At 42.2% G+C, this 27,891-nt stretch overlaps 1 protein-coding gene across 2 annotated transcripts in view; it reads right to left on the bottom strand.

Moving 5' to 3' along the window:
• LOC146854240 (aldo-keto reductase family 1 member C1-like) overlaps positions 1–27,891 on the bottom strand; it is a 454,220-nt gene that overhangs the window by 222,299 nt on the left and 204,030 nt on the right. For both annotated transcript variants that reach the window (XM_085652022.1, XM_085652023.1), the window contains one exon: positions 18,318–18,440. In XM_085652022.1, the coding sequence (XP_085508148.1) occupies positions 18,318–18,440 (123 nt within the window). The remainder of the gene's footprint in view (positions 1–18,317; positions 18,441–27,891) is intronic.

Genomic DNA, 27,891 nt, shown 5'->3' with positions numbered 1-27,891 from the left:
TGTGGGTCCCGTGCTCTCCATGCCACTGGAGTGAAGCTATCCTGGCTGATGAGGGCTGAAAGCCCAAAACCGGTCCTAGGATGCTTGATTCCATTTCAGGGAGGACCTGGCCTGGCAGTTCGGGCTGAACTGTTCCTATTGGGCGCAATGTCAAGACTGATTTGCTTATGGCAGGGTCCAAACTGGAATGGCACGGTGAGCACAAAAATAATGGATTTAGGCCCAGATCTCTGTACTGGGGTGAATGTATGACATTGTTCTTCATTCTGTCCATCAATTGTTCTTTTTGCATTTGTCACCCCGAGTGGGATGGGTATGCCCAGACGTGGGTCCCGTGCTCTCCATGCCACTGGAGTCAAGCTATCCTGGCTGATGAGGGCTGAAAGCCTGAAACTGGTCCTAGGATGCTTGATTCCAGTCCAGGGAGGATCTGGCCTGGCAGTTCGGGCTGGACTGTTACCATTGGGCGCAGGGTCAAGACTGATTTGCATATGGCTGGGTCCAAACTGGAATGGCATGGTGAGCAAAAAAACAATGGATTTAGGTCCAGATCTCTGTACTGGGGTGAATGTATGACATTGTTCTGCATTCGGTCCATCAATTGTTATTTTTGCATTTGTCACCCCGAATGGAACGGGTATGCCCAGACGTGGGTCCCGTGCTCTCCATGCCACTGGAGTCAAGCTATCCTGGCTGATGAGGGCTGAAAGCCCGAAACCGGTCCTAGGATGCTTGATTCCAGTCCAGGGAGGACCTGACCTGGCAGTTCGGGCTGGACTGTTCCCATTGGGCGCAGGGTCAAGACTGATTTGCATATGGCTGGGTCCAAACTGGAATGGCATGGTGAGCACAAAAATAATGGATTTAGGCCCAGATCTCTGTACTGGGGTGAATGTATGACATTGTTCTGCATTCTGTCCATCAATTGTTATTTTTGCATTTGTCACCCCGAGTGGGACGGGTATGCCCAGATGTGGGTCCCGTGCTCTCCATGCCACTGGAGTGAAGCTATCCTGGCTGATGAGGGCTGAAAGCCCGAAACCGGTCCTAGGATGCTTGGTCCAGTTCAGGGAGGACCTGGTCTGGCAGTTCGGGCTGAACTGTTCCTATTGGGCGCAAAGTCAAGACTGATTTGCATATGGCTGGGTCCAAACTGGAATGGCATGGTGAGCAAAAAAACGAAGGATATAGGCCAAGATCTCTGTACTGGGGTGAATGTATGACATTGTTCTGCATTCTGTCTATCAATTGTTTTTTTTGCATTTGTCACCTCGAGTAGGACGGGAATGCCCAGACGTGGGTCCCATGCTCTCCATGCCACTGGAGTCAAGCTATCCTGACTGATGAGGGCTGAAAGCCCGAAACCAGTCCTAGGATGCTTGATACCAGTCCAGGGCGGACCTGGCCTGGCAATTCGGGCTGGACTCTTCCCATTGGGTGCAGGGCCAAGACTGATTTGCATATGGCTGGGTCCAAACTGGAATGGCATGGTGTGCAAAAAAACGAAGGACATAGGCCAAGATCTCTGTACTGGGGTGAATGTATGACATTGTTCTGCAATCTGTCCATCAATTGTTCTTTTTGCATTTGTCACCTCAAGTTGGACGGGTATGCACAGACATGGGTCCCGTGCTCTCCATGCCAATGGAGTGAAGCTATCCTGACTGATGAGGGCTGAAAGCCCGAAACCAGTCCTAGGATGCTTGATTCCAGTCCAGGGTGGACTTGGCCTGGCAGTTCGAGCTGGACTGTTCCCATTGGGCGCAGGGTCAAGACAGATTTGCATATAGCTGGGTCCAAACTGGAATGGCATGGTGTGCAATAAAACGATGGATTTAGGCCCAGATCTCTGTACTGGGGTGAATGTATGACATTGTTCTGCATTCGGTCCATCAATTGTTATTTTTGCATTTGTCACCCCGAATGGAACGGGTATGCCCAGACGTGGGTCCCGTGCTCTCCATGCCACTGGAGTCAAGCTATCCTGGCTGATGAGGGCTGAAAGCCCGAAACCGGTCCTAGGATGCTTGATTCCAGTCCAGGGAGGACCTGACCTGGCAGTTCGGGCTGGACTGTTCCCATTGGGCGCAGGGTCAAGACTGATTTGCATATGGCTGGGTCCAAACTGGAATGGCATGGTGAGCACAAAAATAATGGATTTAGGCCCAGATCTCTGTACTGGGGTGAATGTATGACATTGTTCTGTATTCTGTCCATCAATTGTTATTTTTGCATTTGTCACCCCGAGTGGGACGGGTATGCCCAGATGTGGGTCCCGTGCTCTCCATGCCACTGGAGTGAAGCTATCCTGGCTGATGAGGGCTGAAAGCCCGAAACCGGTCCTAGGATGCTTGATTCCAGTTCAGGGAGGACCTGGCCTGGCAGTTCGGGCTGAACTGTTCCTATTGGGCGCAAAGTCAAGACTGATTTGCATATGGCAGGGTCCAAATTGGAATGGCACGGTGAGCACAAAAATAATGGATTTAGGCCCAGATCTCTGTACTGGGGTGAATGTATGACATTGTTCTTCATTCTGTCCATCAATTGTTCTTTTTGCATTTGTCACCCCGAGTGGGATGGGTATGCCCAGACGTGGGTCCCGTGCTCTCCATGCCACTGGAGTCAAGCTATCCTGGCTGATGAGGGCTGAAAGCCTGAAACTGGTCCCAGGATGCTTGATTCCAGTCCAGGGAGAATCTGGCCTGGCAGTTCGGGCTGGACTGTTACCATTGGGCGCAAAGTCAAGACTGATTTGCATATGGCTGGGTCCAAACTGGAATGGCATGGTGAGCAAAAAAACGAAGGATATAGGCCAAGATCTCTGTACTGGGGTGAATGTATGACATTGTTCTGCATTCTGTCTATCAATTGTTCTTTTTGCATTTGTCACCTCGAGTAGGACGGGAATGCCCAGACGTGGGTCCCATGCTCTCCATGCCACTGGAGTCAAGCTATCCTGACTGATGAGGGCTGAAAGCCCGAAACCAGTCCTAGGATGCTTGATTCCAGTCCAGGGCGGACCTGGCCTGGCAATTCGGGCTGGACTGTTCCCATTGGGTGCAGGGTCAAGACAGATTTGCATATAGCTGGGTCCAAACTGGAATGGCATGGTGCGCAATAAAACGATGGATTTAGGCCCAGATCTCTGTACTGGGGTGAATGTATGACATTGTTCTTAATTCTGTCCATCAATTGTTCTTTTTGCATTTGTCAGCCCGAGTGGGATGGGTATGCCCAGACGTGGGTCCCGTGCTCTCCATGCCACTGGAGTCTAGCTATCCTGGCTGATGTGGGCTGAAAGCCTGAAACTGGTCCTAGGATGCTCGATTCCAGTCCAGGGAGGATCTGGCCTGGCAGTTCGGGCTGGACTGTTACCATTGGGCGCAGGGTCAAGACTGATTTGCAGATGGCTGGGTCCAAACTGGAATGGCATGGTGAGCAAAAAAACAATGGATTTAGGTCCAGATCTCTGTACTGGGGTGAATGTATGACATTGTTCTGTATTCTGTCCATCAATTGTTATTTTTGCATTTGTCACCCCGAGTGGGATGGGTATGCCCAGACGTGGGTCCCGTGCTCTCCATGCCACTGGAGTGAAGCTATCCTGGCTGATGAGGGCTGAAAGCCCGAAACCGGTCCTAGGATGCTTGATTCCAGTTCAGGGAGGACCTGGCCTGGCAGTTCGGGCTGAACTGTTCCTATTGGGCGCAAAATCAAGACTGATTTGCATATGGCTGGGTCCAAACTGGAATGGCATGGTGAGCAAAAAAACAATGGATTTAGGTCCAGATCTCTGTACTGGGGTGAATGTATGACATTGTTCTGCATTCGGTCCATCAATTGTTATTTTTGCATTTGTCACCCCGAATGGAACGGGTATGCCCAGACGTGGGTCCCGTGCTCTCCATGCCACTGGAGTCAAGCTATCCTGGCTGATGAGGGCTGAAAGCCCGAAACCGGTCCTAGGATGCTTGATTCCAGTCCAGGGAGGACCTGACCTGGCAGTTCGGGCTGGACTGTTCCCATTGGGCGCAGGGTCAAGACTGATTTGCATATGGCTGGGTCCAAACTGGAATGGCATGGTGAGCACAAAAATAATGGATTTAGGCCCAGATCTCTGTACTGGGGTGAATGTATGACATTGTTCTGCATTCTGTCCATCAATTGTTATTTTTGCATTTGTCACCCCGAGTGGGACGGGTATGCCCAGATGTGGGTCCCGTGCTCTCCATGCCACTGGAGTGAAGCTATCCTGGCTGATGAGGGCTGAAAGCCCGAAACCGGTCCTAGGATGCTTGATTCCAGTTCAGGGAGGACCTGGCCTGGCAGTTCGGGCTGAACTGTTCCTATTGGGCGCAAAGTCAAGACTGATTTGCATATGGCAGGGTCCAAACTGGAATGGCACGGTGAGCAAAAAAACTATGGATTTAGGCCCAGATCTCTGTACCGGGGTGAATGTATGACATTGTTCTGCATTCTGTCCATCAATTGTTCTTTTTGCTTGTGTGTGGACATGCCACTACCCATTGAAGTGTAAGTGTCAGCCCCTCCCATTCCACACTTCCCAGAAAGACCCATCAGAATGCAGATGAATTCAGATGAGTGCTCAGAATACAGATGAGACTCAGCTTCCTGTGTTTATAGCAGTTTAGAGGGAATGCACGAAGTGTCGCTGTTACCCAGCCCAGATGGTATTGGAGACAGGCTGCAGGCACACTAAGCAAATTTAAGAGCAGAAAAAATGTTCACTTTCTAAAAGTGGCAATTCTAAGATAGTAATGTCAAATCCAACTTTACCACAAAAGAGGATTTATCATTACAATTCCAAAGATAATGGAAGGAATGGAAGGCAAGATGGCGTCAGTGTGAGCGGTCGCAGCGGCGGTGCTCTGGGATACTGGGCTGCTCTACTTGGAAAAATGCTATCTACAATCTAACCAAGTGATCGAGACCCTCATCGAGACTCCCATTGAGACCCCCGTCCTACATCCCTCATCTAGCAGTCAGCATCCAGCATCTTTTGAAAAACTACCGAAGTATTGAGGGACCGATTTCATTTGCTGGGATTGCGCTTGGATTGTGTCAGCCTTATTTTTTAGATAGTTTTGTCTTGGGACACAGTGATCCGACATTCGCTAGATATATATATATATATTTATATATATATATATATATATATATATATATATATATATATATAGCAACGTCAGGAACTGCAGGAGTTAAAAGAAAGCCGAAGACGTTCATCTGTGCTGAACTATTTGCCGAACTATGTGCTGAGCTATGTGGCGTTCCATAGGAATAGGAATACCGCCACGAATATCGTATATCGAAAGTCGTATACTGTACGGAAGTCCCGACTTGATTCAACTTCGACCTCAGCCGCAAGTTGCTTTACATTTGCTTCACATTTGCTATTTGTTATTTGTTATTTGTCCCTTTTTTTTTTTTTTTTTTTTTTGCTATTGCTATTGACTATTGCTACTGACTATTGACTATTTCGCTGGTTTCACTGATTACCACAGTGCTGGCCTATCCTCAATTGTTCTATTGTTCTAATGTTCGGAGCTATCCTCCTCAAGCCCTCCCTATACGGCAGAGCCCCCATGTTTGTGCGATAGTGAGCCTAATCTTTCTCATTTTCTTGAAAAAGCCTGACCATCAAACTAAAAATCCACTACAGCAACGTGCCCGTATTTCTTCCTACCGTCCTTCTCTACCCGGGCCGGAGCTTCTCCCCCGTCAGCTTCCTTCGGCTCCCAGACGTCATCTGCAGACGGGAGGATAATGGCCTTTTAACCTCACGCGCACAGGGTGTTTCAGAGCGCCCCACGTGACCTGTTGCCAGGGAGACGCTCTGCTCTGGGGAAAAAAAAAAAAGGGGCTGGAAAGGAAAGGTAATTGTAATGGTGCTTAGTAGTGGAAGCAGCATTAGAAACAGATTAAAAACTGGAGTTGGAGCTGGTACCTGGGCCTCTCCATCTGTCTTATCTGTTTCACCTGATTTACCTACCTCATCGTTTTTATCTGGGACTGGGACAGTGATTAATACTGTCACTGTACTTGTATATGTGGCTATACCTCTATCTGGCATACAGGTAAAATCCCAAGTGAAATTTCAAATAGGGGAGAGTTATCCTTTCAATACTGGCTCCTCACAGACAGAGCTGAAAACTTGTCTAAAGGAGTTTAGGGGCACGAAAAACCAGAAAAGACGTAATACTGTCCTGAAAGAGCTCTATTGCAGATACAAGAGATACAGATACAAGAGAAAGTTCCAGGGAGGAAATCGGTGGGGTACACTGACGCCAGTAATCTATCAAAAACGGATTGTGATGCCCTCTAAGCCCTTTAAAACCTCAGATATGGAAAGGAATACCGGAGAGAACCAGAAGGATAAGGAGGACAGAGGGGAAAGGCCCACTATGGAAAAAGAACAAAAAGGCCAGAAAATACAAACAGGGGCAGCAAAGAACGCCGCTTTTAACAAGGAAAGGGGGGACGAAACAGGTGAACTTTTACAGGGAGAGATACTGAATCTACAAGACTTTGAGAATGCAGAAATTAAGCGGATACCTGCCCAACATACAACTAATAGACATAAAGGCCCTGAAACCAGAGGAACCAAAACAAAGGAGAAAGACCTGGCAAAAGACTTGGCAAGAGATGAAGCTCAAGAAAAAGGGAAAATTAAAGATAAAAATATGGAAAAAAAACTGGAAAAAGAAAGAGAAAAAATTAAACGAAGGGAGAGAGAGAAAGAGAAAGAGAATGAGAAAGAAAAGGAAAAAGAGGTTGGCAACAGGAAGGAGAAAGGGAGGGTAACAGAGGAAGATGCTAAATTGGAACTAATGGCTAAAAAAGCACAGAGATTACAGACGATAAAAAATTTAAAGGCAACTGCAAAAAATACTGGCATAATTGGATCATCACAACCAAGAATCTCTAATATATTCAGCCCTCTACATAAGGATCGCCTGAGTGATGCAAAAAACAATGGGGAAACTATACAGAATCTAATGCAGATTAAGAACCCGGAGGAATGGAATGGAAGCTGCAATGATGTTCAAAGCATACTCCCCACCAATTTGGAGGAAAGTCGAACTATAGTCACCGGCGAAGGAATTTGGAATGCTGAATTAAATGTGACCCAGGAAGAGACTAGGACATCTATAGAGATAGACACAGTAACATTAAATCAGAGAGAGCAAATGGAGCAATAGGATAAAAAGAAAATGAACCAGGAAATGAAGGAGCTGATCCCCCTTCCCTACTCTCCTAATTTGCAAGATCTTCCAGGGGGGGAAGAAGTATATTTAGCTAATCACTCTCCCTCGGACGTAGATTCTGAATCAGAGATATACGAAACTGGGATGTCTATCTCTAGTGACTCAATTCAATCGAGCAATTCAAGAGAATCAAGTCCAAGTGCATGAAGGGGAGTTGTATCTCTGGAGATCTCTGGCTCCAATGATTCAAGACTATCTAGTGAAATCAACATCAGGAAAAAAAGGAGCGGAGGGAAAAAAAGGTCAAAACACAAAAGAGAACAAAATGTGTTGAATGAGGAAACCACAGACCCTGGTAATACCACGGACTATGTCAACAGCAGATCCAATCCCCCCCGAAAAAGCCCAAGGATTAAATCATCAGAAGACACACCACATCAAAATCCGGGCGTACAAGGAAACAAAGAAAGACACAAAAAAAAGAAAAACACGGAACCCTCATTGAGCCAGGTGCTTTGCTCAATAAAAAACTTCCATGAGGATGTAATAAAAGAGAGCCAATAGAACCGCATGGCTATTGAAAAACTACAAGGTGCTGTGAAGAAAGTGGGTAGTATCTGCTCCGAGATCTCTGATAGAATGGTCAGGGTGGAAACTCGTACCGAGAATCTTGAGACCGATGTCGCGACACTTCAAAAAAAGGAATCAGAACAAGACAGAATAATAAGGGATCTCATGGCCAAAGTGGAGGATCATGAAAACAGATCCAGAAGAAATAATCTAAGGTTTCTTGGAATTCCGGAGAATTTCGAGGGAAGCGATGCCAGAGGGGCAATGATCAACCTACTCAAAACATCATTTCTGGAACTGGTAGCCTGGGATATGGAAAGGGAAATCCAGCGGGCTCACCGTTTTCCCCTAATGCTATCAAAAAATTTTAACAAGCAAAATCAATATCCTAGGGTAATGCTGGTCTGCTTTGGGAATTTTATCCTCCGGGAAAAAATCTACGACCTTGCGAGACCGACTACCCAAAGAGAGTATAAGGGGTTCAAATTTTTCGCCAGACCAGACTTCGCTCATGCCACTGTGAAGCGAAGATGGAAAATGCGTCAGCTATTTGGACCGTTTGAAAAAATTGGAGCAAAAGTATTCCTGCAAAATCCAGCACGCCTGAAAATTATTTTTAAAGGTGCAACAAGAAGCTTTAATAGTGAAATACTGGCGGAAGACTATCTTCGGGAAATCTCAGAGACAGCCTCTTGAAATCCAGGGAGATAATCTAAATTAGATATATGACTCGTAGTAAAGTGAATATATCAGATTAATTATCTATTGCAATTTGAATCTAGGAGTAGGTATACCTTGGGGAAGCGTGGACTATTAGCGGAATGACTGAACAGATTGGGAAATTTAAATGTTTAGAAAATTTTGAGTTTGGGTCAACTATAAAAGATAAAGATATTATTTATACTAAACTAGCCCAGCTCGCAGGGCCCGCTTGTGCAGATGTCGCACCCCTGGTCCAGACAGGCCCAGGTAACCTTCAAAAGTGGTGGTGGGTGGGGGGGGGAAAGGGGAGGGGGGAAGGCCGGACAGGTTAGACATAAAGGGTAGCAAATCTATGCCAAAAAGGGAAAGGAAAATACTTACAGGGATCACAGAAAACCAGAACGTCGGGGATATAAAATATGGCACCTTTTTATTAGTAGTATGGCTGGGATAAAAATATTATCTCTGAATATTTGTGGTCTGAACGATCTTAAGAAAAGGCAAATGGTTACAATTGGGCTACAAAATTGGGGAGCTAATGTTGTATGTATGCAGGAGACGCATATTGAAGGGTCCCAAAGCCAGCTGTTAAATACACTAGGGTATAAATTGATGTGTGCTACTACACAAGGTGTTAAAATTCGGGGGGTTGCAATTTTGGCTAAAGGGAGTGGATTGGTGTTTAATAATTCTAAAACTGATAAATTTGGCCGCTGGGCTATCACTGAATGCAGTTATCAAACAGGGCAAAAAATGACAATTTGTGCTATTTATGGGAGCAATACAGACGACCCCGTGGTTTTGGATGAGGTCTCTAATGAACTGTCACACTGGCCTCTTCCGGTTTTTGTCTGTGGGGACTTCAATATAAACCTCCCGATCAACTGGTCCTTGAATGATGACTGGGTATATAAAGGACGTAAACCTAAAGTATTCCGCTCTCTTAAAGATCTGTGTCTTATACATGGTCTTGTGGATAGCTGGCAGACTTCAAATATTAACACTGGTGACCTTGGTTATACCTTTTATTCAAATCCACACCGCACGCATGCTAGAATTGCTTATATTCTACTCTCAAACTCACTAATCAGGAATTCCCAAATTGTTAAATTACCCCGAGTACTATCTGACCACAATCCCCTTTTTTGCACACTGACTATTAGGCTAGCTAAATTAGAGCCTACTCTGTGGTCATTTGAAAAAGCATTACTGAATGACCCTCAGTATTGTATCCACATGAAAGACTGGATACCCAAGTTTCTAGCAGAAAATATTAATAGCACATCAATAGAGGTTGTTTGGGACACGCTGAAAGCAGGGATCCGGGGTGAGACTCTGTCATAATCACTTAGAGCAAACAGACGAGAGAAAGAAGAGTTACAGAGGTTGCAGGATGAGCTTATGTTAGCAGAAGTAGCACTCATCAGTGTCACTAGTAATACAGACACAATTGGGGATATCTCTAGTACCTTAGCCCAAGTAGCAGTAGCCAAGGCAGCAATCACTAATATGTTTTCAGATAAGGCAATACGGAAAGCCACGGCACGAACAGAATTAATATATGAAGTTAATGAGCAAGTGGGCCATCAATTGGCGATGCGACTGCGACAACAGGTCAATGCTAATTTAATAAGGGAGATTGTAGACCCAGTGGAAGGCCAGTTAAAAGACCCAGAGCTGATTAAGCAAGCATTCTGGAGGTTCTATAAAGAATTATATACCTACAACAATAATGGAGACACCACAGAAATAGAAAGGTACTTAGAGAATTGTGAAGTTGTAAAACTTGAGGAAAACACACAGCTTGCTCTAGAAGAAACCCCGAATATGGAAGAGGTACTGACCACAGTCAAGAGCCTCCCTAAAGGAAAGGCAACAGGTCTGGACAGTATCCCTTCGGAGTTCTATGGCACATTTATAGATGAAATTAAACACATATTTAGGGATTTGATTACTCATATTTTCTCCGGGGGGGAACCTCCAAGTTCTTGGTCTAGGGCCAAAATTGTGATTTTCGCCAAAAAGGGGAAACCCTCAGAACATTTAGGATCATATCGTCCAATAACTCTTATAAATGCTGACTCTAAAATATATTCTAAAATCTTGGCAAATCGAATTGCACCTATAATACATAATGTTATTGTCAAAAGCCAGGACGGTTTTGTTCCTGGAAGATCAACGATACATCATATCCAGAGGGTTATTACACTTATGGACGGAACAGAAACTACAGGAGACCCTATGGCCTTAATCGTTCTGGACGCAGAGAAGGCCTTTGATAGGGTCTCCTGGCAGTTTCTCTGCAAAGCAATGGCGATGATGGGATTTCGAATCAAGCTTATTCAGGCAATTCAAAAAATGTATAATAATCCTAGGGCTGTTGTATCTGTTAATGGAAGCCTAACTAAGGAAATCGCCGTCTCCAGGTGTACTCGTCAGTGATGCCCTTGCTCGCCATTGCTTTTCGCAATATATATAGATCCTTTTATTCGCTACTTGGAGAAAAACAATCATAAAACTCCTATTATATCACAGGGGTATACAACAAAAACATTAGCATATGCTGATGATATTGCTATAGTTACTGCCGACCCCATAATAGCAATATTGACCATTGAGGCCGAGGCCAGAAAATTTGGGCTGGTCTCTGGATACGCGCTAAATCAAGGAAAGACACAAATTGTTTTAAATCAAAAAATTGTGATGGATGATCCTAGAGTGGTGAAGGGAGCAACATATCTGGGTGTTACAATCTCTTCCAAATTAGAGGAAGTTGTGGAGATAAATCTTAAGCCAATGTTGAACACGATACAAAAGGATCTACGACGGCTAGACAATCTCCACCTGTCCATTATTGGAAGAGCAAATGCAATTCAAATGGTGTACTTTCCCAAGATATTATATTTATTTAGGACAGTTTGCCTAGAGTTTTCTAACCAGTGGTTTACAGCAATAGAACGTACCTTTTCTAGATTCATATGGTCATATGCTCAACCCCATCATGCATATAAATATCTTACCCTTCCTAAGGACAGAGGGGGGTTAGCACTTCCCAATTTAAGGAGATATTATTGGTCTTGTGTACTACTTTACAGCAAGGAATTATTGCAAGGGGGGAATAATACAGAGATACATACCGCCTCAATCTTTCAGCTATTGGTGGGGAATTCCTGCTATGGCTACTTTTGGAGGCACTTACACGACATTTGCCACAAAAAGGTCAAATTTAAGACTCTTTATAGCTGTTTTAAGGTATGGAAGGCGGTTAAAAAAGTGCTAGGAATAAGACGATTCTCATACTACACTCCAGTATTAAATAACCCAACTCTTCCACCAACTATTTTCAAAGATAACTGCGTTAATAAATGGTATAATTTAGGAATTACTCAATTAGGTCATTTTTATACTAATCTGGGGGTTAAATCTTTTGAAGTTTTGAAGGGAGAATTTGGTTTAGACTGGCAGGATTTTTTTAAATATCTCCAGATTAGGGACTTCTTAACTCACAAATCTGGAGTAAGAACACTCTGGGAAAAATCTATTGTAGTAGAGACAATTATACATTCTAAGAAACATTCGATAGGTGGAGTTTATGTGCTATTGTTGGACAAGTTCCCTGACGATTTAGACAAAACGGCTATGAGGTGGCAGAGCAAACTCGAGATTTCGAAAGAAGGATTTTTATACTCCTATCAGCTAGCCCAAACCATTCTTATTTCTACCAAACTTCAGGCACAATTTTATAAAACCTGTTTTTTTCTCTATTATACACCTGGTAAGATTGCAAAATGGGGAACTGGTAATGGGACTTGCTGCCCGAGATGCAATCTATTTAAAGCAGACTCCATCCATATATTTGCCTCTTGCCCAGTGTTAATACCTCTGATACAAGATATAGAGAAGTTCTTAACCTCTGTTCTTCACAGAAAGGTTGTCTTGTCACCAGAGGCAATGGTACGTGGGGTGGAAGACTCAGATAATCTTGAGAATGGTCACGATTTTATATTTGTTGCTATGGCTGTTTGGCGGCTATGTCTAGCCTCGGCTTGGCTAGATCCGCTACCACCCATATTTCAACAGTGGCTAGCTAGGCTTTTAGCGGTGCATAATATTGAGACAGCTATATATAAGCGGAAAGGTAGAAGACGACGTGAAAGGGGCTTGAAAATATGGACTCCTCTCACACTCTGGCGAGATCTACAAATCTGACTTATTATCAATGCTTTCATGGATTTTTTTCTATTGCTTTAATTGGTTTTTTTGTGAAGCATGGTATATATTTTGCAAAGTTTTCCTTTAATGTTTATTTAAATATGTTAACCACAATGTAATGTTCATGATATTAATGTACAGTATGTTTACCTGTCCGGGGGGGGGGGGGGTAATAAACAGGCAAAAAATTAATAAAGATATTTAAAAAAAAAAACAATTCCAAAGATATAAAACAATATTTACCTACTCCTGTATAATCAGGAATTATTAAAGTGTTTTAAGGAATTCCCAATGCTAACCTGTGCGAGGAGTAGGACTAACAGTAGTGAACAACAAATGTAGCTGTTTGTCACTACCAGGAAATTCATAACTTAAAAATACATGTCCTACCTTTTAGTTACATGGCATCTTGCTCATAGGGCTAACTAGGGCCTACCTTGTGGGTGACCTATGTACAATTAAAGAGGAGATTAAGGCTTGGTAAGTGGTTTTAAATGCTAAGTCAAAGTGACAGCAATCTGTACACACAGGCCTTGCAATGGACGGCCTGAGATAGGAGTAAAAGGCCACTTGTGTGAGTGGCACAATCAGTGCTGCAGGCCCACTAGTAGCATTTAGATTAAAAATATGCCAAATAGGGGTAACCCAATTATACCAGGAGAAAGCACATGCACTTTAGCATTGGTCAGCAGTGGTAAAGTCAGGTGCGGCCAGCACAGGTAAGAGCGGTGGGTGTTAGGGTGGGGCACAGGCGGGTTGGGGGAAGTCGACTGACGACTGGATAGGTAAAATTAAACAAATAAATAAAACCACTTATCTTGCACTCGCTGCATCGCCAACTCGGTGAGCGCAAGGTAAGTGGAAAAAGGGGGACCTCTGATGGTGTGCAAAAGTTAAAGTCTGAGGGGAAAAATCCCGAGGTTAGTAGTGAGTGAAAGAGGATGCCAGGAGGGTAAGATAATGGCAGAAGGCCACAGGAAAATTAGATAATATTGTGCTTTGAGGTAAAAAATGAAAAGATAGGCATAAGTGATTGACAGTGGATAGGAGAGAAGGGAGGACAGTGTTCCTTTTGAACACCGAGCTAGAAAATTATTGAGGAAAGAAAGTATTTAGGTGGGAGCGGTGGTAGTTCAAGTTTCCACTATAAAACTTCATTCCAACGGTAAACAAATGGCCACCCAGGATCAAAGCATGACCTCAACAGAAATCTCAAAGCCTACCGTCCACACAAGTGAAATCTGAGGGGTTGTGAACCACAATATTTAATGTGTTATTCTGTTAAAGTCAATGGGAACATTGAAAAAGTCCAAGGGTGAGACCTTGATCCAAGAAGTGAAACTCATTCAAGGTGACTGAGACTCTGCAGTCTGGGATTCATACCAAATGAGTGAAAACAAGTGAACCAGTGCACTTAAGTGTGATATTCACAACTAATGAGTGAGATCAAGGTGTAGCACTCACACCCTGTGGGTCAGGAGTTAATCCCTGGCCATCTCTAAGGTGAGAACTTGTTGAAGTGCTGTTTATAAATACCCATAATTTCAGTTTCATATAAGTTTTTTCTGCTTTTTTCTAAACCATCAAAGTATACAAAAGTCATTAATTAAAACAATCTTATACTAAAATCAATTACTTTTGATCATAATATCCTATATTAAAATTAGCAACATAACAATTAAATTGTACGATAGGAAAAAGAAAAGACAATTTAAATCCATAAACTCCATAGAGCATTGCAGAAACCACCAGGGTTTATAGTCTCTCTTATAAATATCAAGTGCTATGTCGATCGCAAACACTAGATGCATTTTTCTCATCGTTAATATTTTTCCAGTAGAAAATGTGTCACGTAATAAGCAGCCAAAGGATCCGTCATGTAATAACATACCAGGTGGAATAGCTTCCTTATTGCTCTGGGTCAAAAACGTCCGTCGCCTGAACCAAACATTTAATAAAAAGTGGATTACAGCAAAAACAATAGGATTGGAGGTGTCAGCCTTTAGAATTGTGTCAGCAACCCAATATTGCCTGACTGTCACATTCAGGCATATTGGTTGAATCCAATTCCCACAGGAGAAATGGTAGCTGGTACAGAAAAATAGAATACGTTCCTCAGACTACGGGACCAGGTCACATGCAGGGCACATAAATGAAGCTTGATCTTTGGCCCAGTACTTAAAGATCTTACTGGTAGACAGCCCAGGCGAAATCTCACATACAAACTTTCCTCTAGAGGTGACGAGATTAGATCTAAGAAGGGCTCAAACTTTGGCCATGGCTTCAAAGATAAGAACTGGGTAGTTAGGCTTCAAGTGGTCACACTCGTAACATACTGATCTACATATACGCCCAGTACTTGTCTTTTACACTAAATAAATATTTTTTGCTTGCCCTGTCTGGGCTGTCCCACAAACTGCCCATTCCCAGCAAACTGCACCAGGTTGCAAAAATTTGGAGCCATGAGATTGTTTTAGGAACCACTAATCATTAGCAATTCCCACAATGGCTTGCTGTAGTCATTTAACTCAGGTGTAGTCCACAGTTTCAAAAAGTACATTAGAGGTTTTAGTGATGCCACATCCTCAATTCTCTTGATCCCAAGATCAAATAACAATGGGGTCACTGGAGTGCTGGTCAGGACAAGAGATCTAACATAAATATTCTCACACACCATCAATTTGTGGGTGACAGCATGACCCCGGATCTCAGCTCCATAGAGCTCAGCACTTTGTGCTTTGGCATGATAGACCTCCAATTCAGGGGTTAGTGGCAAAATCTAGGTTGGCTTGTGGTATCATAATATTGATTAAGACTTGTGACATAGGGTGAAATCGCTATTGTTGAGTTACGATTCCCATCCTAATAGAACTGTCAGCCTAACCCCCAAATAATCAAACTTTTTACCCTCTCAAGGGGTTTATCTGCAAATCTGATCATCTGTGTTCTGACCTTGCCCTTCCCAAAGACCATAAATTTACTTTTCTCTACATTAATTTCCAGACCCCTAGTTGCACAAAAAGACAGTCATTTATATAATAGGTTTGGGAGGCCTTTTGGGGTCCTGGAAAAAAGCAGGGAGTCATCTGCGAACAGCAAGATCGATGTCTTCTTTCCATTTAAAACAGGGTAATCATTTCTACAATCCATAGGTTCACTGGCCACCTCATTAATATACAAGGGAAATAAAGTTGGTGAGAGTAATTCACCCTGTTATCCCCACTGAATCTGAACATAATTACCCTCGTGCATTCTCTCTAGAAAATTGACCAGATTAGCGGGGGCTTCTAAGCCTAACAGAACATTCCGTAGGGTTTCTTGGGGCACAAGATAAAATGCTGCTCTCAAGTCAACAAATACCACATACAGTTTTTGGTTTTTTAGCAGCACATATTTCCCAATAAGTAATGTGAAACAACAGGCCTGATCGCATGTTCTTGTTTTGGCACGAAAGCCTGTATGGCAGGAGGACAGAATCTCATTGTTGTCTATCCATACTTGCAATTTTTCCAGGACTTGCCTTGCGAAACCTTTCTGCACATTATCAATTAAAGTAATCAGCCTGTAGTTGGAAGGGACCGAGGAATCTCCTTTCTTTTATATGACAATTATCTGTGCCCCATTTCATGTGTCTAGAATTTCGCCCCCAGCAGCTATAACGCTGGCCAAGAGATTAATACATGGGGCCCACACAAAGGGCTGAGACTTGTACAAATCGTCGGGTATCCGGTCAGGCCCAGGGGCTTTGCTGTTTTTAGTCTATTGATGGCCATTAGAGTATCACCTAGACTGAAAAGGAATTCAGCATTGTTATCGCCCAGAGGTATGGCAAAAGCTGGCATTTAGTTTGATCAGGAGTAACATCCTCAGAGCTGGCATCTTCTCCCCTAACATATAATGTAGAGAAATGGTTAACCCACTTCTCAGGCTGGATACGGTAACAAGGGGTAGTAACACTGTCTAAGATCCCAAAAAGAGCACTTATCATTAAACCTAGCAGCTGCCAGCAAGTCCTGCCAGTTCTTATCAGCCCAGTCACATTTAGCTCTGTGTAGAACAACCTTATATCTAAGTGCACTGGGGCTACATCTAGGTGGCTACTCTCTGTGATGGCCCTCCTCAGCTCGCTCTTTGCCAATTTATACTCTGTGTTAAACCACTCATGTTTCCTCCCAGCAATAGGTTTCTTTTGGATCATTATTTTGGAAAATACAGCTTTCAATACCTTATAAAATTCTCCATGAGTTAATTCGACTGACTTAGATGATAACAAAGATTTTCAAAATCAGAAAAAAAATACACAAATAAATCATAAATCTTTGAATGCAGTTCACTGTGATCATGAACCCTGGGCCAGGAAACTCTTCTAAGATTATTTGTTAACTGAGGCTCCTAGGTTGTTGAACTGTATCTTGGCAGACCCCTTTTAAGAGATATAGCTACAAACCTTCCAGGGCATCTCCACCTTGGAACACTAATGGAGCGAGATTTACTCACACGTGCAATATTGCACTATTGTGGGGGTAATATTGTGCATGGGTAAATTGATAAATAAGTGCAAGATCACATTTTGTGAACACCTTAACCCTAGTAGATAAAACACACATGAATAGTTTGGTGAATTAGGCTACAAGAAGAGAGACTTGCAAACAATGACAGAGACTGTGCCCCAGGAAGTGGGGCTCATAAACAGTGAGTAACAGGTGCCTTATACAAATGAGTCTCTCACCCCTATGAGTGGGTCTGTGCTTCAATGCCTCTAGCTTGTACCCAGTTAGTAAGTTAGAGGCTATTTTCCTCTGCTGTTTGGCTGTCAATAGTGCACCCTCACTTCCTGTATTTTGTCCTCAAGAGCATTTTGGTTTTCTATGTGCTGACTTAGCTTGGTTATGCAGCATAGGCTCCTGTCCAGCCCATGAACATTCTTCCAGATGAAAGATATCAGGGCACCAGAAAGAGACTCACAGGATCATCTAGACTTTCAAGTGCTGGTCACCAAGCCACTGGGGTGAATGAGAACCTATCTCTGATGGCCCAACGGCAGCCAGGCCACAATATCTAGAATTCTTCATAATTGGTTTGACTTTCTGAGAGGTTTGTTCCTGAAAAGCATACAAGAAAACATTTAAGCATGAGTACAAATATTCCTGAGGGATGTTGATTTTCCAAAGTGAATATGGACTGAAAGTGTGTGAACATGTTCTACTTTTTCCTCAAACCTTTTCCATCCTGGAAATGGTCAAATATTTACACCTGTTTAAACCTGTCAGAAGCAGGGATAAATCAAGTGTTACAATGGGAAAAGAGCTAGGAACAATCCTGAAATATTTTCCTTTCAAAAGAGAAAGAAGAAAATGCAATTACACTCATGGAGAGGTATTTTCACATGCCCAATAGTAAAACATGTACAATTACTGATGGGAGAAACCCCTCACATGAACGCAATGTTTGTCCATAAGAGCTCCTGGAAAGTTGCTACTGTTGCAGGTTTCTTGAACTACACTTTGAAGTGTTTTTGAATTCCTTAAGAATCTGAAATAGCCATGTGACTACACAAACCTTACGATTCGAGCCCCTTGTGTTAGTTTGCGAAGGCCATCTTACCTGATTGCAGACAGGTTTATATTTGAGCCCTGGTTTGCTCAGGATCCATTCCAGCTGCTCACGGTTGAAGTTGGACACACCTAGGGACTTCACAAGGCCTGCATCTTTGCACTCCTCCATGGCCTGTGTAGGAAACAGCACAAAGTTAATGTATTATTCATTTATAAACTCATAAATACTGTTATACTTTTAATATCTGAATCTATTCCAATTATAAAAAATTTCAATGGACATACTAAACTCGGTCCTGAAAGGTTTGATTTTGTGGTGAGTATTGTGAGTATAGATTCTTGCTTTCAGTTTCACACTCTACAACCACTGTTCGACCATGAGCTTTTCTGAAAACATTATTTTCCTTTCAAGATAACATTGATCCTTGGTGCATATTATGATGATGCTCTGCTCTGGACACAATGGGGTCTTTTCACAAAGGCAAATTTACGCATGAGTATCAACACGTATGAATTTACTCTTACAATTTGGAGGAATGTACTACTCTTAGCTATTCACCAATTCTCTGCGTAAATTTACTCCACAGTGTAGACTAACAAGTCTTCACCTCCTGAAACCAAGGGGGGCAAATTTAAGAGTGTAAAGTTACTACATGGAACTTTTCACATGTAAGAGGAGATCTTTGCCACCTTGGTGGAGGTCTCTATCGACTTGGTGGAGTGCTTCTGTGGGAAACATTAGTGTAAATGATTAAAGTATATTCATTTAAAAAATATATTCAATTTTATTGTAAAATATAAATGTAAAAGAAAATATATATATATTTTTACCATAGAACTATAAAAATAATTTTTTAGACCGCATTACTAATTCAAAATAAAAGTTTACTAAATGACTTACTCATTTAAATATATTAATTTACTTTATAAATATTAGTTTTTCAAACTGTATTTAATTGGGTTTTTAGTTGCAAACATTTTACAGCAATTGTCTATCCCCCTCAAACCTCCCTCTCCTCTCCTCCCACATTAAAGCTCTGAATAAGCATGAGATTAATTTAAATATTAAATAATAATTGCCCACATCTCAAATAACACACATTATTGTTAGCACAATCCAGATGTTCAGCAATGAGGCAATTTTAATGATTGCAATGCCCGTGGGCATCTCAAAAGCAGCCCACCGCCTGATAGGTATTCCACCAATAGGCACCAGGTTGCTTCATATTTGTTGCCCATGTCATTCAAGCCTCAATTTAAGTTTTCCATTGCCAACATTGCCAACAGTTTTGTATCCAACTCCTGAATTGACAGGATATCATCGCCATCTTTCCAGCTTCCAGGAACTTTAGCAAAAAATATTTTTTTACTGCACTTTTGGTATTATCTCTAAGAGGTTTGTGATGAAAACAGGGATGAAGCTATACACTTCTGAAAAGTAGGCAAAATTCTGAATTCAGCAAGGGGTCATCTATGTAAATTCCTCAAGGCTTTCCCAAAGAAACTAACTATTGAAATAAAACAATACGAGAAATGAGAAGGAAAAACTAACCAATTGTGACAGAGTTTTCATCTGTAACTTCTTGTCACAATGGCTGATTTACAAAAACCATACACCGGTACATCCGCTAGACCCTTCTGATCTCTGAGATATATTGGGTTTGTAGGTTCTCTAAGACACAGAGATACCCAGACCCAACAACTGAGCTGCAACTTACAATGGTTTCTCATGCACAGAGTAAACAGCAATTCATATGGTAAAATATAGTCAAAAAAGGGTATGAAGGAAACCTATGTATTTCTAGAATGCACACCAGATTCTGAGTTATGGAGCAGTGGTAAGATTCTGAGGTATGGAGTAGTGGTTATTTGTGCATCTCTGGATTTGTAGGTACTCATATTAGCATGCCATTCAGAGGACATTTTGCAAAATGTCTTTTTTGTTACTTACTGGCTTACATTCGGAAGGCACAAATGTGAAGAAATCCAATTGGTAATGACAAATGTCCTACTATTCTGTGTTTCCACATGTCTGGCAATAAAAATAGTACCTAACTTGTACGGCTGGGCCTAGCACCGGTGACTAAATAACACTGGAACAGAACGGAGGAATTATATTTTACAGAGCAGAATCCTTGTTATTTTCACAATGTTGGTAGCTGTGATGTTTGGGCCCTAGCTCAGCTGCCACCCAGAAAAAAACTACCATACCCAGACTATTCTGAAAACTAAACACCCAGGGGTGTCCAGGATGGTGTGAATTGCATTGATCCCACTCACTTTCCTACAATGCCCAGAAAAACGTGAAAGTTTGGGGTAATTGGTTAAGATCACTCATTTATTTATATTTTGTGTTTGAAATTTCTGGAATCAGTTGGGATCCCCAAATTGCCAACCCCCCAGTGTTCCATGTCTTTACATAAAAATAGAACCCAGTTTTTGTTGGTGGGCTAGTGATGCAATTGGAAAGGGCAGAAAATGCAACATGGGCACATCCAATTTGTCCACTGGAAACTACCCTGTTTTAGCCATTTGGGTAACTGTGGAGTGTGTGTCATTTCTCCAAAAAGTGAGGGATTGATACTGTATCTTTGAAGTTAAACCACCACTTACACAGATTGGGTTTGGCACCTGCTTAAGGGCTAGCTTCTAAGAGCAAATCCTAATCACTGTTTCAGAATATTGACATCAAGACTACTAAAGGTGAACCATAAAGCCATGACTAGCACTAACAACTTTATGGGCCTTTCACACACCATTCACGCACCACACACAAGACTTTCATAACATTAGCTATGGGCTCAATCCAACACCGCAGTAAACTCACATCAACATACCGTTGCCATTCAAGGACCCATCACATTCCTACACCACAGTACGGAATAAGCAATCCAACCACCTCTCACCCAATCATCAACCAATTTGACAACACCACAAGAAAAATTCAAAACATATAGAGCAAGACGTGCTTTTAGTTGGTGCCTGACAACTGAAAATGAACGTTGACTAAACTTTAACAACCTGTCAAGTATCTACAGTCGTCAATGTTCTAAGCGTTACCGAAAGTGTGCCAAGTGAACCTTTACTAACGTCTCCAATGAAAGCCACATGACGTGTCTTTCGAGGGTGTTTATCACACTCACTGTATTTAATACAGCTCCTTTCAGTTTGTGGATGTGTGTTGGGGTGCCCAAGGATGCCTCAAAGCCTAGATTCCTCGAACTGAGTGCAAAGGTAAACATGCTAGGGAATACCGTCCTATGTTCCCTAAAGAGCATGTTTAAAACTACTTAGGACTTTAGTTTTTGGCACACAAGGTACTCAACATGGTGTATGTCTTGTCCACCATTATGTGCAGTGCTGTGATTGTAATGCACTTGTCATATGCCAAACTAAACATCTACTGTGTTCTGACAGGGGAGGAACATGGCAAGCAGGCCACAACTATGACCCATATGTGAGGTGTTTAGTATTGTCCAACACCCCAACGGTATTAACTCCATCCCCCAAACTCTAAATCAGGTCCATAGTTTTTCTTCCTTCCGTCATGAAATGGAAAAAAAGCATCTCAATTACAGTGTGTTGGTGACTTCATAAGGAGCCCTATTCCATAGTTTCTATTTTGATAGGATCACCTTAAATATCAGATGGCACTACGTCACTGGGATACAACATTTCCAGTTCTGGCCTTTTGATTTTACAAATCAGGTGTTTTAATCAGATTTTTTTAAATGAACTGAGCCAGGTTTAATAATTTCAGGTGTGCTGATATACATCGCTTCTCCCAAGACAGCCAAGGCCAAAAGACCAACCAAAAAAGCCAGATGGTTCACCGAGGAATTGCAATCCAACAAGTGCAACAGCTGGCAACTAGAAAAGAAGTGCGCATCAGCAAAAAGATGGAAAACCACACCGCCTTCAAGACAGCTCTCAACCAGTACCACCGCCTCCTGAAAGAAACTAAGAAGAAAACCCTAGCAGACCGCATTCAAGCCAGCTCAAACCACAGCATGGAACTCTTCACCATCGATCACCAACAATGCCATTACACCCTCTCAGGAACTGTGCAACAACCTTGCTGTCTTCTTCCACGACAAGATTTCGGCCATCTACGAAAGCTTCGAATGACAACCTCCCACTGCCATCAACCAAACAAATTCCGAACAACTGATCACCAAATGGGACCTCCTCACCACACAAGAGACTATCTCCAATTATGAACGCAGCGTACTTGGGAGCACCCATGGACCCCTGTCCTCATCACATCTTCACAAAATATATGTATATATATATTGGGACTTCTTTATAGTTAATCATTAGAGGTTGTCTCACTAAGTCTATATCATTACTCGGATATGTGTATATGGCAATGAACCACACACTATGAAGTGCCAACTTATTGTAATATTCCCATTGTTTTATCTACAGATATGCCTGTTTTTTAAGGAGTGAGCGGAGCGAGATTAGATTTTCCCTCCTTCTGACATTACCCAAGAAGGGTTATCAGTTTGAAACTTTTTACAAAGTAGGTAACTATGTAGGCATCTTAAAATATGTGATACTTAGAGTTTAAGTCTCAATGCTCTCTATGTAGGGCCTATTACTTTGATGCATTATTTGTTTATCTCTTTCTTCCCGATATAGATTGGGATGCTCACCCTCTTTGGTTTATTTCGGGTCGATATCAGAGAGACCTATTAAGAAGGGACTTGTTGGCTTTAAAGTAAAGGGCCTCCTGTCTGGACTAAGGTAGACATTTAAAGAAATATAGCTTTTTTTGTATAGATATGAAATAGGACCGATTGTGTCTAATCTCCTGTACACTTTATACAGTTGTGTTTGGAGGAGAAGGCGACAAAACTGCTGGGAACTGTATTAGATCAGGACAGTGTTCATATTTGGAGGTATGTTTTGCCCCTGATGTATAATGGAATATGTATTTTTGACCAATACATGATCATGTTCGAGGAAGGAATGCAGTATGGTTGTGATCTCTGACAATGTTTTTATGAGGGTTACATGTGTGTGGCTCGATGGTCACACTGTGAGCTTGGGAGTTGATGTGAGTCTCTAAAAGAGGATGCTGATTGAGAGCTTTCTAATCAATTCAAAAATGGTTTTCTTTCTCTTTATATCTAGAAATAAAATTTTAAATTACGAGTGTGGAAGATTTTCTTACTTTCCTGAAGAAGGTGGTGGTCACAAAAATCTTCGGACCCACCGAAATGCGTCGATGCTTTGATTGTTTGATTTCATCACGGATTAGAGACAAGTGCAATACTCTATGGTTATTATTCTGATAATATGTTTTTGATCCATTAGTGTGCACCTTGATTGGCTGATTTACTTTGTTGTCTGATAACTGTGATGTTTTCTTGATTGGAAATCATTTTTTCTTGCTCTTTTTCTCACTCGCTGTTTGTTTTTATTTGTTTTTACTCATGATTTTTGTCTTGAACTGAATGCAATACTTATTTGTGTAATTTTATTATAAAATTTGTGATTTTATTATGATCAATTGTTTGTGTATATATATATCATTTTAATAAATTTTATATTGTAACACATTTTTTGACTTGATTATTAAGCCCTTCAATTTTGCACCTCTGAGTTTGAGTGTATGATCTCGATATTGCTTGAGAGTGGATGTAAACATTTATGGTTTTATTTGACGAGTTTTCCAAGGGGATTGTTCTTTTGACTCCCATCACATATTCAACCTTGGAAGCAAGACAATCGGCGACGTACTCAGAAAAGTAGAGATAACCTCCATAACCTCAGCCCTTCCCTGAGGACTGGATACACACTGGAGTGCGACTCGTGCTGAAAAAAACATCCGCCAACCTAGCTGAACCAAAGATCTGACTCATCTCTCTGCTCCCCTATCCAAAAAAGGTCCTTGAGAAAGCAATCAACCACCAACTGATCAGAGACACCGGCGACAGAGCAATCCTGGACCGTGGAGAAATGGCAGCCCTCATCCTCCTGGAGCTGTAAGCCACATTTGACACTGTCACCCATCACATCCTGATTAATAGACTCCAGCACATCAGTATCCAAGGAGACGCCCTCAATGGATCACCTCATACCACACCGGTAGAACCCAGAGGATTCATCTTCCACCATTCACTTTGGAGCCCAAGAAGATCATCTGCGGAGTCCCCCAAGGATCGTCCCTCAGCCCCACCCTCTTCAACACCTACACAACCCCTCAGGGTGACATTATCTGATCCCACAAACTCAACATCATCTCCTTCACCGATGACACCTCGCTTATCTTCTCACTGTCCGTAGTCCCCTCCACCACCAAAGCCAAATTCAACAGATGCATAATGAACGTCATGGACTGGATGAAGGGCATCTGTCTCAAACTCAACACGGACAAGACGGAAGTCCTCATCTTTGGGAACAATACCTTGCCATGGAATGTTGCATGGTGGCTCGCAGAACTTTGCTCTCCCCAACCCAACAGACCACGCCCGCAACCTTGACATCATCCTGTAAGCAAGTTATCTATGAAAAAACAAGCCAATGCAGTCTAGTCGGCCTGCTTCCACACACTTCACAAGCTCTGCAACATCTTCAGATGGCTCCCAGTCAACGCCAGAAGGACAGTCATGCATACTCTCATCACCTGCAGACTAGACACACTCTATGCAGGAATCACTGCTCCCTACTAGAAGAGACTCCAGACAGTACAAAACTCAGCACAACTAAGGTGATTTCCTTTAACAATAATATGACCTGGCAACTGAGGAAATTAACGTATTGCAAAATGCAATGGGTGTTATACCCAATAATGTTCCCTTGCAACCTACATTATGTAGGGTTGACAACCCGGAAAAAAGAAGGATCTGCAAACATCGCAGTAATTTGAGATGTGGATGAGCCGCCACAAAAATGTCAACCCACTATATAGAGATGAGGCACACAGCGCAGGATTACCGGTGGGTGATCCTGGAACATCTAAGTGACCCAGTGAACTCTGAATATAAGTTGCTGGATAGAGAACAACATTGGGTTTTTAAACTTAGGACACACATAGAGAGTCTGAACAACAACTTTTAATAGGGGCAATTTATCAGATGGCCCTAGCTGCTTGACACACATATATATGACCCTAGTCGTCTCCATAACCATACCCATACGTTTATATGCAATATGACTCCCTGTAAGCATGTTCTAACCCAGCATACCATAACATACCTGTGCTCATCAAACTCTCCCTTCCATTGAACACCACCAAAAAATTGGGATTTAGGGTTGACAATACCAAGTCATTTTAATAACCTATGAACATTGCATCATAAAACTCTCCTGACAATTATCATCAACGTTATGGGCGACCAGAGTACCCCTATGGAGCCGGCATCTTTAAAAGTCTAGTGGTCTAGTTTTTTAGCAGCGCTAGGATGCTGTGACTGCTCGCTTGCACCGCATTTAGTACTTCGGGGTACATAGCATCAGTAACATGAGGGCCCCGGCTACGAGATAGTAGGCCATTTGGTGGAGGTGAAACCTTGGAGTGGTAAGCGCATTTTTTGCCACCTGTTTCCATATTTTTCACGCACAAAACAAATAATACATAATGTTTTAATGATGTATTATGCTTTATCTTGTAGAGTGTGACAACAGGTTTCCTTCACAACCAGATGACCCATTATCCAGAAATTTTGCATCTTTTATGTATGTGGTGTGTTTTTACTTGTGTTGTTTGTTCTATGTGTGTTCGTGTCAAGTCACTAGATTGCATTTGCTGTACTACAAGGTTCTTTTGGGGAAAACACTAAAAATGCACACACTTGCAACTGATCTTAGGGCCTGATTCACAGAACTAACTTAAGACAAAATCCTAAACTTACTACAGTTTTGGTATTCACAGAAGGCACTTACTCATTTTGGTATTCACAGAAGTTAGCAGTCCTAACTTTAGGACTTCTAAATGCCTTCTGTGAATACCGAAAGTCTTAAAGTTAGGATTTTTCTCAGTTTAGGAGTAGTAAAGTTAGGACTCCCAACTTTAGGACTCCTAAATGCCTTCTGTGAATACCAAAAGTCTTAAAGTTAGGGTTTTTCTCAGTTTAGGAGTAGTAAAGTTAGGACTCCTAACTTTAGGACCCCTAAACTGAGAAAAATCCTAACTTTAAGACTTTCGTTATTCACAGAAGGCATTTAGGAGTCCTAAAGTTAGGAGTCCTAACTTTACTACTCCTAAACTGAGAAAAATCCTAACTTTAAGACTTTTGGTATTCACAGAAGGCATTTAGGAGTCCTAAAGTTAGGACTGCTAACTTCTGTGAATACCAAAATGAGTAAGTGCCTTCTGTGAATACCAAAATGAGTAAGTGACTTCTATGAATACCAAAATGGTAGTAAGTTTAGGATGTTGTCTTAAGTTAGTTCTGTGAATCGGGCCCGATGTTTATTCACATATTTTATCACCAAATCATGGGCACACCAAAAATAATACATAGTGCACAATATATTACAGTAGTAACAGTGATTGATTCATGTATACGGACGTAGGGATGTACAAACTAACTCTCTCCTTATGTATTTACAGAGTTACAGACAGTAATTACCAAGTAGGTGCAGTAAAAACCATACTAAAATATTACTGTCGGGCATGCAGTGTGCATGAGATTAGTACAACAGTAGTGGAATCTGGGAGTTAGTTGCCCATGTCCTGATGAAAAGCATATGGGGTGCAGCTTGAAAAACGTTGACCTTAGGAGGGTAGGCACATTAGAGCCTTTCCTTACTCTTTCTCCCCCTTGTTTTTCTACATACCAACTAGAGGCCAGAATAAATAAGGGTTTACCTACTAGGGCAGGTATTTTTAATGTTACTCTCTTTAAAACCCTTCCAATTCAATTATTTTACATCTCCTTTATCATTAGGATGCACCTTAAATGTTTGCACATATTTTGTAGGTCGTAGCACCCCTAGTTTTGCAGCGGAACAAGATGGACCCAATGATGAAGCATGCCACTAAGGAGTAACCCTGGTTGGTGAGGATTTTATAAGAAAACCTATTGTTTTCTTACCTAGAGGAGGGTTAGTCCTTTTTTAAACGATTGGGCTCTCTATTTTTCGCCCTCAAGGGCTTGCACAATGAAGGACCAGCACACATCAACAAACACCTTACCTTCCACCAATGACTAGACACCTCCAACCCGCTTCCCTCTCCCTTGCAGACACCAACATCGAAGGTTACGCCTTCACACACCTGGCAGCCAAGGCATGATGCAACCTCCCCCTGCACCTCAGGATCACAACTTTACTCCAGCAAATCAGGAAATAACTCAAGTCCCGGATGTTCCTATCATGCAGCAGATCAACATCTCCAGCACCTCAAAACCCTCACAGGTGATTTGCATTCTCTATAAATATCTGATTGATTTATTAATTGATTGATTGAGTGACTGATAACGTGAAGCCTTTTGGTAATTCTATATCTGGACCTGGTACATACCAATGGCTTTGTGAGTAAGAGCAAGTATATCTGTGTAGAAGAGAAAACAGCTCCAACTAGTCTTGTAAAGGTTCTAATCATCTTTATTCTTAGCCACCTCTGCAGGTAGAATGTGTGGAGAAGGAGATAGCTCCAAAAAAGGCCTCCT

This window comes from Triturus cristatus, chromosome 4_1 (genome assembly GCF_964204655.1).
Source record: "Triturus cristatus chromosome 4_1, aTriCri1.1, whole genome shotgun sequence".
Classification (NCBI taxonomy): Eukaryota; Metazoa; Chordata; class Amphibia; order Caudata; family Salamandridae; genus Triturus; species Triturus cristatus.
This window is presented reverse-complemented; position numbering and strand designations above follow the sequence as displayed.